At 37.8% G+C, this 15558-nt stretch overlaps 1 protein-coding gene across 8 annotated transcripts in view; it reads left to right on the forward strand.

Moving 5' to 3' along the window:
* The window catches only part of dvl1a (dishevelled segment polarity protein 1a), a 37441-nt gene extending 25556 nt beyond the window's left edge, over positions 1-11885 (forward strand). For 2 of the 8 annotated variants that reach the window (XM_084099613.1, XM_084099614.1), the window contains exons 6-15: positions 368-467; positions 548-617; positions 822-961; positions 2907-2983; positions 3083-3150; positions 3246-3323; positions 3423-3557; positions 3692-3859; positions 6439-6657; positions 9549-11885. In XM_084099613.1, coding sequence (XP_083955739.1) covers positions 368-467; positions 548-617; positions 822-961; positions 2907-2983; positions 3083-3150; positions 3246-3323; positions 3423-3557; positions 3692-3859; positions 6439-6657; positions 9549-10069 — 1576 coding nt within the window. In that variant the 3' untranslated portion in view covers positions 10070-11885. Of the gene's footprint in view, positions 1-367; positions 468-547; positions 618-821; positions 962-2906; positions 2984-3082; positions 3151-3245; positions 3558-3691; positions 3860-6438; positions 6658-8048; positions 8085-9548 lie in introns of all 8 variants that reach the window. The other 6 variants (XM_084099615.1, XM_084099616.1, XM_084099611.1 and 3 more) reach the window with 4 other exon arrangements.
* Positions 11886-15558: the final 3673 nt, after the last annotated feature.

Consider the following 15558-nt stretch of genomic DNA (forward strand, 5'->3'; position numbering starts at 1 on the left):
AAATCTCTTATACTATTCTATCTTATCTTATGTAACCATTATGACACTAATATATTGTGCATGCATCCAATAATTAATAATAATTCTTTAAATATAATTAATTTGTTTTTCCACTGACCTGCACATAAGTCCTTCTTTGGCGTTTGAATTAACTTCTCATGAGGTTTGATTTCTGAGAAACTTGATTTTTGTATGTTAACACATCAGTGCCTGTCAGAATAAAAAATGTCAAATGAAAATAGACGGCCATAATTTTAATTAAGAGTCAAATTGAGAATTAAAGTAATGCATTTAGAGTTTCATAATTACATGGTGCTTCATTATTGTAGTGTTGGCCTCTGCCCTGAACTTTCATTTTTGTCTGAAGCCACAGACTTAGCAGTTCAACCGAGCAGAGCTCTTCATCACACCTCATGCGTAGACACAAACGCAGGCGACGGAGACAGAAAGTCACCAAAATGGACAGGGTGAGAACATAGAGGGAAAGTACACATTTCTACACGTTAGTGTTTGATCCTTATCAATCTTTTGTATGTTCTCTTAACAGTCCTCATCCTTCAGTAGTATTACAGACTCCACAATGAGCCTCAACATTATCACGGTCACTCTCAACATGGGTAAGAAACTTATTCACTAGTTCACTCCCTTCTTTTTCCCATCATTCATCCTTGTGCATCCTCCCTCGCTTCTCTATCTCTTCACTCCACCTGCTTAATAATCTGAACTTCCTGTTTTTCAAGGTCTAGTGTGCACAGTGTGCTCTAAATATAGCCCTCAGATGAACACTTAATTGAAAACAGCTTTATCTCTCTTTCTCACAGAGAAGTACAACTTCTTGGGTATCAGTATAGTGGGTCAGAGTAATGTCAGAGGAGATGGAGGCATCTATATTGGCTCCATTATGAAAGGCGGAGCAGTGGCGGCGGATGGCAGGATTGAGCCTGGAGACATGCTGTTACAGGTGAAGGGATCTGCAGTCTGGAACCTCTTTCAAGAGTGATCTAATGGCGCTTTTCCATTACCAGTACCAGCTCAGCTCGACTCGACTCGCCTCGGCTCGGCTCGCTTTTCGCTCCGTTTTCCATTGCAGATAGTACCTCCACAATAGTACCTGGTCGTCATAGCGACGCCGCAGGTAACTGCCATGACTTAATCTTCTACGTGAGACGCGCGAGACACACCCGCTACCCACACACACAGGACAATGGAGGAAATCGAGTGTATGCTGTTTTTGGATGTTTTTGTTTTTGCTGTTTTTTATTCAGGATACTCCGTCTGGCGCGTGCAATGATGACGCAGTGAATAGTGACGATTCTCTCTGACCAGTCAGCAGTCTGCTGTGTTTTCACGTCACATTTTAGTATCGCCTCAGCTCGCCTCAGCTCGCTTAGAACCTCGCCGGAGGTGGTACGAAAAAAAGTACCTGGAAGCAGGTATAGGTACAACTTTTACACAGTGGAAAACCAAACAAAGCCGAGTCGAGGCGAGCCGAGGCGAGCTGGTACTGTGTAGTGGAAAAGCGCCATAATGCATTTTTTGGAAGATTAAAAATGATAATATGTGCATTAAAATAATTGCCAATATCCACATTGTTGCAATGACAGTTCATCTAAAAATCTTGTTCCAAACCTGTATAACACAAAAGAAGATATTTGGAAAATTTGGACAACATATAGGATTAGCTTTCTATTAAATGTTATATCACCAGGAAAATCGCCTTAAATATATCATTTTGTTAGTAAGGTTTTAATTTTAAAATTACCATGATCCCATTAACAGAACTGAAACTGACCAGTCTCTTCTGCTTTTAAGTTTCTAAATATACTTTTGAGGGATTATCAAGGTTTAGTCGGGTCAACTCCTTCTGTTGTTGACTTATTTTGCTCCTCTCCATTTCCTTCCTCCTGAAAGACCTTGTAGTCATATCTGTTGTCATTTACCACAGTGGACAGAATGGTGCTTTCAACGCTTTTGTCATTTATTAACATAATAAAGGGATTTTCCTCAGCCCTGGTGATCTCAGATTCTGCTTAGAAATGGTAATGGTTAATGACCCTGTTTTATTAGGTGAATTTTTGTCAGTGGTGTCCAAATGACCATGAGATAGTGTGACCATGTGACCAGTGTCACATAATATGAAGGAAACATATACATATTATGTATACAAACATTGTGCACTCTGGTAGACTGAGACATTGGCTTCATTCACTTAAAAATTCTGTCATTATTATACACCATTACAAACTTATTTGTCTTTCTTTCTTCAATGAAACGCAAATATATTAAACACAAAAACTGTATTTTTTGATAATGTCCTGGTCACACATTTTTCCATGCAGTTACAATGAATGGGTAGGAAAAGGCATTATAAAAGTGCATTACTATAAAAATAATCCATATGCACCATATTTTTATATGATGGCTTAATGTGAAGAACAAGTTGTTGTTGACTTAGATTTGTGTCTGTTTGTCACACAAAGCTATTAGATTTCAGAATATAGTTTATAGTAATTTACTTTTATGATACCTATTTTGGAGCTTGACAGCACCAGTTCACATTCACTTTCTTTTTACTGAAAAGAGTGGCCAGGATTTTCCTCAGATATTCACTTTTTGTGTTCCATAGAAGAGACTAACAGTCATGATGACTTGTAATTATAATCATGTGAATTTGGGAAAAAATAATAAAATCGCTGTACAAAGCCTCAAATACATATATATTTTTTTAATAAAAACTGATTGTGGAAATAAATGTCATTGTATCTACAAATAATACTTTACCAATTCTTCATAACTCCATGTTGATTAAACCCACAGAAACTTTTGAATTCCTTCAAGATAAAAAGCTTCATGTGATGTAGTAAAAGCTTCATATGATGCAAGGTTTAATGGAATTGTAATTTCAGGTGAATGATGTGAACTTTGAGAACATGAGCAATGATGATGCTGTCAGGATTCTACGGGAGATTGTCTCCAAACCTGGGTGAGAGAGGGTGCCACACCTGAAATTAGTGACACATTCAGTAAATCGTGTCATAATGCTCTCTTCAAAATTGCTTCATGTTTCATATGTCCTCTACAGGCCAATAAGCCTAACAGTGGCGAAATGTTGGGACCCTTCTCCTAGAAGCTACTTCACTATACCTAGAGGTACGTACCTACCGCCTGCCATTATAGCAGCTAAATTAGAGACATGAAGAACCATGCTGCATTCATCTAGTTCATTTATCCCTGTCTATCCTCAGCTGAGCCAGTAAGACCCATTGATCCTGCAGCCTGGATCACACACACTACAGCACTTTCTGGGCCGTACCCCCATTATGGTATGATCAAAGTCACATTCACGTCCCATAAGAGACCATCTGTTAGTACAATGGTAGATGTATCATGCTCAACACTGTTATTTCTTTCTTATTTCACAGAGTTTGATGACCTTCCCCTTTCTGTGCCAAAAACAGACATGGCAACTATAGTAAAAGTCATGCAACTACCAGATTCAGGCCTGGAGATCCGAGACCGAATGTGGTTGAAGATCACTATAGCCAACGCTGTCATCGGTTTGTGTTAATCTTTGCTGCGGTTGTTTGGCGCACCTTTTTTGTTCCTTGTATATTGCAAGCATCAAGTTTTTTGTATAATCAATGTATTTACTTGTGTTATTTTTCCTCATTGCTCGTTCTCTGTGTTCCAGGGGCTGATGTTGTTGACTGGTTGTTCTCTCGGGTGGAGGGCTTCAAGGACCGCCGTGATGCCAGAAAATATGCCAGCAGTTTGTTGAAACACGGCTACCTGAGACACACAGTTAATAAAATCACCTTCTCGGAGCAGTGCTACTACACCTTTGGAGATCTGTGCCAAAGTACAGTCAACATACAGTCATACAGTCATGATCACACAGGGCACTACTGTTTAAAGTGTGGGGTCTGTAGGATTTTTCAATCTTTTTGAAAGAAATCTCTTAAACTTGCTCAGGCTACATTTATTTGATCAAAAATACAGTAAAAACTAATATTGTGAACTACAGTGAGGAAAATAAGTATTTGAACACCCTGCTATTTTGCAAGTTCTCCCACTTGGAAATCATGGAGGGGTCTGAAATTGTCATCGTAGGTGCATGTCCACTGTGAGAGACATAATCTAAAAAAAAAAATCCAGAAATCACAATATATGATTTTTTAACTATTTATTTGTATGATACAGCTGCAAATAAGTATTTGAACACCTGTCTATCAGCTAGAATTCTGACCCTCAAATACCTGTTAGTCTGCCTTTAAAATGTTCACCTCCACTCCATTTATTATCCTAAATTAGATGCACCTGTTTGAGGTCGTTAGCTGCATAAAGACACCTGTCCACCCCATACAATCAGTAAGAATCCAACTACTAACATGGCCAAGACCAAAGAGCTGTCCAAAGACACTAGAGACAAAATTGTACACCTCCACAAGGCTGGAAAGGGCTACGGGGAAATTGCCAAGCAGCTTGGTGAAAAAAGGTCCACTGTTGGAGCAATCATTAGAAAATGGAAGAAGCTAAACATGACTGTCAATCTCCCTCGGACTGGGGCTCCATGCAAGATCTCACCTCGTGGGGTCTCAATGATCCTAAGAAAGGTGAGAAATCAGCCCAGAACTACACGGGAGGAGCTGGTCAATGACCTGAAAAGAGCTGGGACCACCGTTTCCAAGGTTACTGTTGGTAATACACTAAGACGTCATGGTTTGAAATCATGCATGGCACGGAAGGTTCCCCTGCTTAAACCAGCACATGTCAAGGCCCGTCTTAAGTTTGCCAATGACCATTTGGATGATCCAGAGGAGTCATGGGAGAAAGTCATGTGGTCAGATGAGACCAAAATAGAACTTTTTTGTTCATAATTCCACTAAACGTGTTTGGAGGAAGAAGAATGATGAGTACCATCCCAAGAACACCATCCCTACTGTGAAGCATGGGGGTGGTAGCATCATGCTTTGGGGGTGTTTTTCTGCACATGGGACAGGGCAACTGCACTGTATTAAGGAGAGGATGACCGGGGCCATGTATTGCGAGATTTTGGGGAACAACCTCCTTCCCTCAGTTAGAGCATTGAAGATGGGTCGAGGCTGGGTCTTCCAACATGACAATGACCCGAAGCACACAGCCAGGATAACCAAGGAGTGGCTCTGTAAGAAGCATATCAAGGTTCTGGCGTGGCCTAGCCAGTCTCCAGACCTAAACCCAATAGAGAATCTTTGGAGGGAGCTCAAACTCTGTGTTTCTCAGCGACAGCCCAGAAACCTGACTGATCTAGAGAAGATCTGTGTGGAGGAGTGGGCCAAAATCCCTCCTGCAGTGTGTGCAAACCTGGTGAAAAACTACAGGAAACGTTTGACCTCTGTAATTGCAAACAAAGGCTACTGTACCAAATATTAACATTGATTTTCTCAGGTGTTCAAATACTTATTTGCAGCTGTATCATACAAATAAATAGTTAAAAAATCATACATTGTGATTTCTGGATTTTTTTTTTTAGATTATGTCTCTCACAGTGGACATGCACCTACGATGACAATTTCAGACCCCTCCATGATTTCTAAGTGGGAGAACTTGCAAAATAGCAGGGTGTTCAAATACTTATTTTCCTCACTGTATTATTACAATTTAAAATAATATTTTCTATTTTAATATATTTTGAAATGTAATTTATTCCTGTGATGGCAATGTTGAATTTTTCAGCAGCCATAACTCTTCAGTGTCACATCATGAGTCTTCTGAAATCATTTTAGTATGCTGATTTGTTTCAAGAAACGTGGAACCTTGATCATTGCCAAAATATTTCATGGACAGTCTCTCAGGTATGGCAAGAGTTGGCCCATAGAATCACCAAGAGTCAGATACGACTGAAATGGTTTACGACTTTACTGGCACTTTTGATCACGTTTCCTTGCTAAATAAAAAAAAATAAAAAAACAGTAACACTTTACAATAAGGTTTCATTTATTAACATTAATGTATTAGCTAACATGAAATAACCATGAGCAATACATTTGTTACTGTATATGTTCATCTTTGTTAATGTTAGTTAATAAAAATACAACTGTTCATTGATTGTTCATGTTACTTCACAGTGCATAAACTAATGTTAACAAATACATTTGATTTTAATAATGTATTAGTAAATGTTGAAATGAACCTTAACAAAGATTAGTAAATGCTATTCATTATCAGTTCATGTTAACTAATGTAGTTAACTAATGTTAACTAATGAAACCTTATTGTAAAGTGTTACCAAAAAAACGTACCGACCCCAAACTTTTGAACACTAGTATACCTTTAAGAAGTTAAGATAAGATCTGGCCAAAGGTCAAAGCCATAAAGCATTATTAGTAATACTATAATTAAAAATGATGTGAAATATCATAAATAATTGTAATGGTATTAAAATGTGTTTGTTTTCAGATATGGCTTCTCTCAATCTGAATGAGGGATCCAGTGGTGGTGGCTCTGACCAGGATGGTCTCGCTCCTTTTCCTCCACCGGGAACCAACCCCTGGCCCCTCGGTGGCCAGCCCTACCCTCACCCAGGTTACCCCACTCCTCCGCCAGGCTTTCCTCCTGGATACTCGGACCCCTGCCACAGTTTCCACAGTGGCAGTGCAGGCAGCCAGCAGAGTGAAGGTGTGTGTGAGAGAGAAATAGAGTTTGACGATGAATAAAAGGGAAAACCCCTTGCTACGGTCAATCCTGTGAGCTTCCTGTGTGACTTTTTCTTTTGGTTTTAAGAGCGCTTGTTGATGTTAAGCAACAACAGCAGCACTGCCCTGTTATGTTAGCAACTATTCAAAAGTTTTTTTAGGGCATTAGATGGAATTTATGATAGTAAAAAGGAAACCATCAGTGGGTTTATGCATGTAGGAAGACTAGGTACAATACTACTATATGTTTATGCATATTGAGTTTTGCTTTCAGTACCTAAATGAAGGCATCGAGACAGAATGACATCAGTGACACAAGACTAGTAAATCATGTGCACATGTTTGCGTAAAGAGGGATCATGGTAACACTTTTTGTTTTTTCCCCCATTTATTCAGAGGTTTAAAAATCAACCATTTTTGACATAATAGCAGTCGTCACTTATGTATATGAAAATGAAATGCATAACTGATTAATTAGTCAGAAACAGTTAAGCTAGTAGTAAACAGCCTGGTGTTACATTTATAACACCTTTCCTGAAAATGAAAATGATCTATAATGTGAATGATTATAACTTATGTGTAATGCTAGGCAAAATATAAAATAAAATCGAACAACACATTATTAAAGATTAAGGACATACTTTAAAATTGACGCCAGACTATATGTAACCACACAACATGCATGACAATGTTAATATGGAAAACACATTTAATAAATATTAAATCCTAAAGACACACTAAACAAACAGGAAAAATGCTGATATTTTTTGTATTAATGCTACAAAATCATACCCAAACACACACACACAAAATTCTATCAATTCATTTTAACTCGCTTGAAATTTTTTCTTTTCAAATATCTGTGTCAAAGGTGAGAATTGATTTGTCTTTATCAATGTTACATTTATTAAGTGTTATAATATTCCTTCCTTAAAAGTATATTACAATTTATTGATAAGTATATCATGAAATACTAGTTTAACAGTAAGACTAAATCAAGATCTCGGATGCCAACTATTTTCTTTTTAATCATTCCATTTCTAGAGCATCATCATTGTCGCTGTATTCAGTTGGATTATCCATATATGTGGTATGACCAGACTTTTTATGCTGCTTATGCCACCCTTTGCACCCTTTGCACCCTGTACAGAGCTGGGAATGTGTATCAGGAGTTATGTAAAGGTCATCAAGCTAAATTACTTATAAAACACCAATCCAGCATACATATAGGTTTGGTCGCTTCAGGAGGCATAATGTAGGGTGGTATCACAGAAACTGAGGTGCAGGGTTCGGTTTGTGGGAGTGTATTGGAAGGACTGGTTGGGTGACGTGTCATAATTATGATATTCCCTCTGTTTTGCTGGCCGTCTGTAGACTGATGGAAATTTTCTCCTAGGCACAGGGGATCCGGTAAGATTAGCACTTTCACCTAAATGCCTTTCCGCCCCACCTTTTCTCCTTATCATCTTGTTATTTCAATGGTTTGTCATCATATTTGGCATTTGACTCATTGAGATGGCCATTGTGACTCCCAGCTGTGTTGCTTGTTTGTGTTTTCGTGTGGGCATGTACAGTTATTTACCTTCATTGTGCACAAGAATCAAACCGATTCTCATCTTTTGCAAAGTTATTTTGCAATACGCTCTATTTTGAGCGTGTTGATTGGAAATTTTCTCTATTTGCCAAAGTCTGAATCAACTAGGGAAAGGAACAATTAATATTTCCATGATGATGTATGATGTGAGCTGAAGCAAATCAAATTTGGGAGTACTGCATTGTCCAGAACTGTGTTGACCTACCCTCAATGCTGACATTTTTGAAAAGCATAACCGCCAAAAAATGATTTGTACCATATCGTTTATGTTACGTTACTCATATATTGATGTTGTAAAGTACCCTCATGGTATTGCTGTCCTTTACACCCTGCCCTAACCAGGTGCGACACAACAACACCACAGCCAATCAGAGCAGAGAACGTAAAGCTAAGAACATGATGCCTCTCGAGACAGCATCCTTTTTTATGCTGTTCCTTGTCAGACATAGGGAATTAGTTTTTTTAATTGTTTTTAATATTACATATAGAATATTTGAAATTTTTTTGGCCATTTTTGCCTTTTGTGTTGATGGGACAGTTTCAGGAGAGATGGGAAGCAACCATGTCATCCAAAACGTTGCTGCACAACATGAGAGATTTGTCCAGTGTTTATAAATTTCCACAATCAGTCTCTTCTTGTATACGTTTGATGTTTAATATACACTACTGTTCTAACGTTAGAGGTCGGTAAGATTTTTTTTTTTTAAATGTTTTTGAAAGAAGTCACTTATGTTCACCAAGGCTGCATTTGTTTGTTGCATTTGTGAAATAGTATTAGAATTAAAAATAACTGTTTTCTATTTTAAAATGTTTTAAAATAGAATTTATTCCTGTGATGGCATAGCTGAATTTTCAGTAGCCATTAATCCAGTCTTCAGTGTCACATGATCCTTCAGAAATCAGTTGTTAAAGAAACATTTCTTATCAATGTTGACAACAGTTGTGCTGTTTTTTTTTTTTAATAGAAAGTTCAAAAGAGTGAATCTTTACTGTCACTTTTCATAATGCATCCTTGCTGAATAAAAGTATTAATTTCTTTCAAAAAAATTCAAATATAATTTCTTGACCCCAAACTTTTGAACGGTAATGTACAAGAGAAATGCAGAGAAAAGGAATTAAGCAACTAACCAAATGTAGATTTGCTTGTTGCGGCTGATAGAACAGAAATTCGGTTAACATTGAAGAAATGGCTGTCATTGCTTGTCAAGTCTGGTTAGCGCATGGTTTTATGAGGAAAATAATAGTACTTTTGTCCTAACTCATTATTTTTTTCTTTTCAGGTAGCAGAAGCAGTGGCTCCAACCCCAGCGCTGGGAAAGGACGGAGACCCTCCCCTCGAGAGAAGGACCATAAGGCGCCGTGCTGCGGGGGCAGCGAATCAGAACTGGGCACATGGGTTGGAAGGAGGGGTGAGAAGGCATCCAGTCAGCTGAGTCATCAAAGCCACAGCCACAGCCGCTCTGCTGTCAGTCAAGCCCACTCTGGGTACACTCATGGCCACTGTCACAGCGTCTCGCAGCATAGTCACAACTTCACCTACACCCACGCCCCTTTCGTTCAGCCCAATCATCTGTCCTGTGCCCACAGCGAGAGAAGTCACGGCTCATCCTATGGCCCGCCGGGTTTGCCCCCTCCGTACTGCCTTGCTCACCTCGCCCCCAAAGCGGCAGCAAGCAACAGCGCACCTGGGGCTCCACCCATTCGGGAGTTAGGAAACGTCCCACCAGAACTCACGGCTAGTCGGCAGTCTTTTCAACACGCTATGGGCAATCCTTGTGAATTTTTCGTTGATATTATGTGACAGAAGAGTGCCTTCAATCCTTTCAGAGCACAAGGCCTATAGTTCCCCCCAGTTTGCTTCATGAATTTTTGCTACTGACGATCCCTGCACTGAGAATGTACTAACTGATAGCCCGATTTAAATTACCCAATAATGAAAATTGTCATTTTTTTTATCCTCATGTTGAGTTTCTTTCTTCTGTGGAACAAAATAATCAGTGTTATTGTTAACAAAAACTAGTAATTGAAATAAATCTGAAATAATAGATGAACAATTTGTAAATGAAAATTAGTCTAACAGCAACTAACAGAAATTCAGATGAATATAAAAATACAAGCTAATTCAAAATTTTAATAAAAACTATAATAGTCTGTAAATAACACTAAAATGAACTGTACAGGATATCTAGAATATCCTGACTTTTTTTTCATATAATGAGAGTGAATAGGGACTGGGGCTGTCAAGCTTCAAAATGACAAAATAAAAATAAAGTATCAAGTAATCGATAAGAACGAGGAGAACATTATTATTAAATCATGTTTTATTTTTTTTTTTTTTTGATGAACAGACCAAGTTCATTGTATGGCTTTGGAAGACTACTTTTATGGTGCTTTTTTGTCATTTTGGAACTTGACAGGCCAGTCCCCTTTTATTATATGGAATATAACCAGGATATTTTGTGTTCAAAAGAAGAAAATGTTTGAAACAACAGGAGAGCGAGCAAATGACAAAATTCATTTTTAGGTGAACTCTTCCTTTAACATCCATTCAATGTTATTTAGATCAACAGAGGACGCTAAAAAAGCACAACTGCAGAGTTCATTTAGACTCTGACACAAAAACTACAATACTGCAGTAACAGCACAAGATAACATAACTAATATGCTTTTTAACAGGAAAGTCAGTGTATCAGACTGTCTGCTTCTTATCCCAAGCTGCTCTTCACTTTGCACAAGTTAAAAGCCAGACAGCTCTTAACACAGTCTGTACTTTTAAATGTATCCATGCGCTGGATTAACTTTTTTCTTACACAGTTGCATTCGCAGAGTCATAATCCTGTTGACAATCACAATGACAATTGACGTCCCTAAACACTGCTGAATGTATTGTCTTGTGAGGCTACAACTCCGCCAAATTCCCTCATTAGCATTATAGCATGTTAAGCTACAGTATCATTAAATAAATGCTTGGACGTGCTAATGTTAGTCTCATGGTTGCAAAATGTTGCAAAGATTTCCACCGTGAACTCTTAATGTACATGATACATTTTAAACAATAACAAACAGGTGCTTTTCATAGAGTCTGTGAACTGACTGTTCAAACGTCACCAGTTGTCTTAGTATTTACCACTGTATTACGAACATCACTGTACAGTCAATGCAGTAGTCTATGATCAGCGTGGTAGGAGGCCCTTAAAGTTAAAACATAGATGATATTTAAAGAGGCAGATAGGTTAACCAAAGTCCATTGGCAATTAGTGAGTTGTTATCTTTGTTTAAAAATATTGTCTTTATTATGGAGGAAAGGCTATGATGTTTGTTATGGTCAAGTTTCTTGGTAAAGAAGTGAGGTGTTGTGAAAGAGCTTACTGAATGTCCTTGTTTGTAATGTTCTGTTCCATGAACTGACCTATCTGCCTGAGCCAAAACAGAAAAGAGACACAGTTTCTGTCAAGCACTTTTGAAATATAACTTCTGGGCCCTTTCGAATGAAATGCTGATTGCAGTGAAAGCTGTATGCTTTATTGTTTCTTCACAAAAGAGGAATAATAAATTGTAAATATGATCAAATATATATAAAAGCGAGAAAATAAATTTTATGTATTAAGAAGTGGCCAGCCATTGTCTTGAAGTGGGGTTTGTTCTGAGATTCAAAAACAGCTGCTTCACTCTGGAAAATGAAAGCTGCTTTTCCCACGTCAGGCCCAGCGGTAAGGAATGTTTCCACTTGAGCCTGGTACGGCACGATTACAAACAGTTCTCTCCTAGAATGATCAGGATCAGATCACTTGTCTGGCTGCACTATTTGAGCAAAGTAAACAAAAGTTAAAAATCTGATCATCCTCCATAACGCGGCCGCTACTTGCATCTCATTCCATCTGTAAACTATTGCGATACCAAGGCAAAGACTGACACATATGTATTACATTTCAAAGAGCTCTGTTATCAGCCCCACTGTGGAAAATAAAACGATATGCGTATCGGCTGCATAGGCATTATGATTGGCATAGAATGGAGCGATTAAGCAACGAGAGTGGTTTGGCATGAGGGTGGAAAAGCGGGTAAAGTTTCTGAAAGTTTTTTTTCTCACAGCGATGCCATAGATTAACCATTTTTGGTTCTCCAGAGAACCTTGCAGTGAGCAGTTCTTAAATGAACCTTCTTTTTCTTAGTGTGAAGAACATTTTGAAATGTTCCATGAATGTTAAAGGTTCTTCATAGAACCATAGATGCCTATAAGGAACCTTTATTTTTTAGGAGTGTTGCAATAGTACGCTACCTTAGCGTGGTCCACTATCTGGCATCATCAAGTCTCAAGTATTTCATAACCTTTGAGTGTTTTGAAATGCTTCTGGCACACTTCACTATCTAACCAGATCATTTTCTAAGAACAGATATCTGTCTACACATCTGGTATTATGAAACTTGTGAGAAGCTATCATTTCCACATCTCTGAAGCATAGTTTCTGATGGTGATCATACCTCCACTGAGCTTTGGAGTAATGTAACAGCATATTTTTCATGCTTAACCAATGATTAGGAAAGTTTCTCTCTCTTAAACTAAACTTTTGATATGAAGTTGGTTCAGCACGGAAAATATGTTGTTCCGCTACTCAACCAAAGCTCAGTGGAGGTGTGATCACCGTTTGACACACAAATTAAAAGATGACACAGAAATGAAATCGAAATCTATTCTGAATATCTGACATATTTGAATATCTGCTCACTTAATAGTGATGGTCCATGAAAATCGCGTTTCTGGGTAACTTCCAAATGTTCTGCGGAGATTGTCTATCACTCATCATAAACAGTATAAAGTTTGTTTGAAGATAATTTTTTATGGTAAGTTTGAGACACTTACTGGCATTCGTACAGAAGTGTTTCCCCTGCTACTGTACATGTAGGCATTTGCATGAGTATGCTGTGGACCCTGCTCTATCTGAGTCAGTGCTGCAGCTTCTCAGTATGAGGAAGTGACACGCCTTCTGTAGCTTTTAACTTTTAATCCCTTCGATTGCGTGTCTAAGACAACAAACTTATAACTTAAAAAGAGAGGAAGTGTGACAAGTGGAAAGAACAGATGCTGATGGTGATACTTAGCCATGGTTCGACACACAGATGTATATATCTTAAACTTAGCAACGCGTGTGCAGTATGTGCGATGAGTGTGATGCTTAGACACACATTTTCTTGCCACTTCAAATGACACCCAGACAGAGTTTTTTTAAATGATTTGTATTGCGTATGACACGATTGGAGTGGGTGTCATTTAACCTTCTAATGAAAAGGTTAGTTGTGGGAGTGTGTGATGTGATCAGTGTAGGAGGATATGTCAGAAGATTACTAGCCTTCTGTTTTAGTTAATTACATGACATAATAGTATTTTAGAATAGCACTGACTTGACCCTAATTTCTGTAAATGATGAGAATAGTCTGACAAATTAAAAGACAAAAAGTGATTCAATGAGATGCTGTCTGGAAGTATTATCACATTAGATATGAGAATTGGTGAATTAGTTTTAAATTAAATGCAGCTTATATTAATTATGAAGGCTGCACCTCTGCGTATCATTCATTTGACACAACTAAGTGATAGAGATGTTTAGCCACATCCCATTGAAAGACAATGGCATTCCTCTTGGGTGAGCTACAGATGAGCGCACCTGGTCTCACAGCTCTGACTGTATAGCCAAGTACTTGTAACATATACAGTATGTCTCTCAAAGAAACTGTCATTTCTTTATTATTTCAATTCACTGTCTGGAAGATGAGATGATTAATGCATGTCTGGAGGTTAGCCTACTGTTTCCTGCATAGAAACATTTCAGGTAAGTGGGGTTTTTTTCTTTTACTTTTTGTAATCAATCCTATTTCCTCATTTCTCAGATGTTAAACTTATGTATTTTCCCATAATTTAAATGATCGAGCTCTTTTAAAGATTCTGATTGGCTGTTAATGTTTTTTTGTTTTTCACTCATCAGCTGGAAAAAGTGATTCCAATGATATCGTTCCTGTGTGCCGTTATCGTTATCGTTATAGTTGTGGCATGCTCTTAAGAACGATTTTTAAAACTTTATCGTTAAGGCCTGTTCACACCAAGTCAACTAAATTGACTATGTTAGCGTCCACACCAACGCACGATTACATTGTTTATTTTAAGCATGCTCTGCAGTTCTGTCAGCTGCTGGTGTGAACGGGCCTTTTACACAGTAAATTGACCATGCGTTTGCACACAAATTATCACAAAACATGTTCAAGATGTTTAAAAACTATTTGATAGACAGCTTTGATAAAATGCATGTCGGGTGAAATAGGCTAACAGAAATTTCAAAACACCAACTGTCTGAAAGTCGCTAAATGATTCACCCACTATAGGGCCTATACAATATACGATCCCTAGAACTTGAGATCTGAAGGTTTTTTTTAATGCTTTTTCATTTCATCAAGTGCTTTAATGACCATTCAACACTCATGTGTTGCTTTATGCACTCAAAAACATTTTGCCCTGTATATAGGCTAGCCTATTTAAGATTTTGTATTTGAATTGCATAAAAAACATCAATCCATTTAATTTAATTATTTTAATCTAGCATAAATATGTTCATTGTGAAAACAATAAAATTTACTTTAAAATATTGCTGGATGTGAAACAAGCAACATTCAGTTGGTTAAAAATGTATGAGATCAAATTGGATTGTTTACCTATATAAATTATGTAGCCTATGACTGAAAAATATGCCTCACATTAAGTTTATTAGTTTTTTAATGTTTAAACTGTAATCCGAATAGATGGAATTGTTTATGCAATTCACTAATCTTAAATTTAGTGTGGAAATATTTACTTGTGTTGCTGTAAAACACATAATGATAATAATAAAGTCACATATAGTCGGGACAATGACTCAGTAACCTCAGATTCTTAAGAATAGAATAGCCTTAGGTCACTGCCATTTCAGATCCGTCCCAAAGCCAAGAGAAAGAGGAAAATAATTGAAATATTGGGGAAGTCGAAATATTATTCTGCAGAGTTTCTAAATGTGAGTGACATGCACTAAGTGATGCTCATGAGACCTTTTGTGCAACACTGAGTCATGATGTGTCATTACCAGGCTGGCAAAATACCAAGTCAATAACGTCGATCGATCGATCGATCTATCTATCAAATCTTCGCTTTTTCCTGTATCTAATTATGTTTCGCGGTAACACTCCAAGCTCGATATGAAAATGTGTGAGGAGAAAACACTCGGCAACTGAGGACAAAGACGAAGTAAAGACAAAACAGAGAGAAAG

This window comes from Abramis brama, assembly GCF_963993115.1.
Source record: "Abramis brama genome assembly, chromosome: 22".
NCBI lineage: Eukaryota > Metazoa > Chordata > Actinopteri > Cypriniformes > Leuciscidae > Abramis > Abramis brama.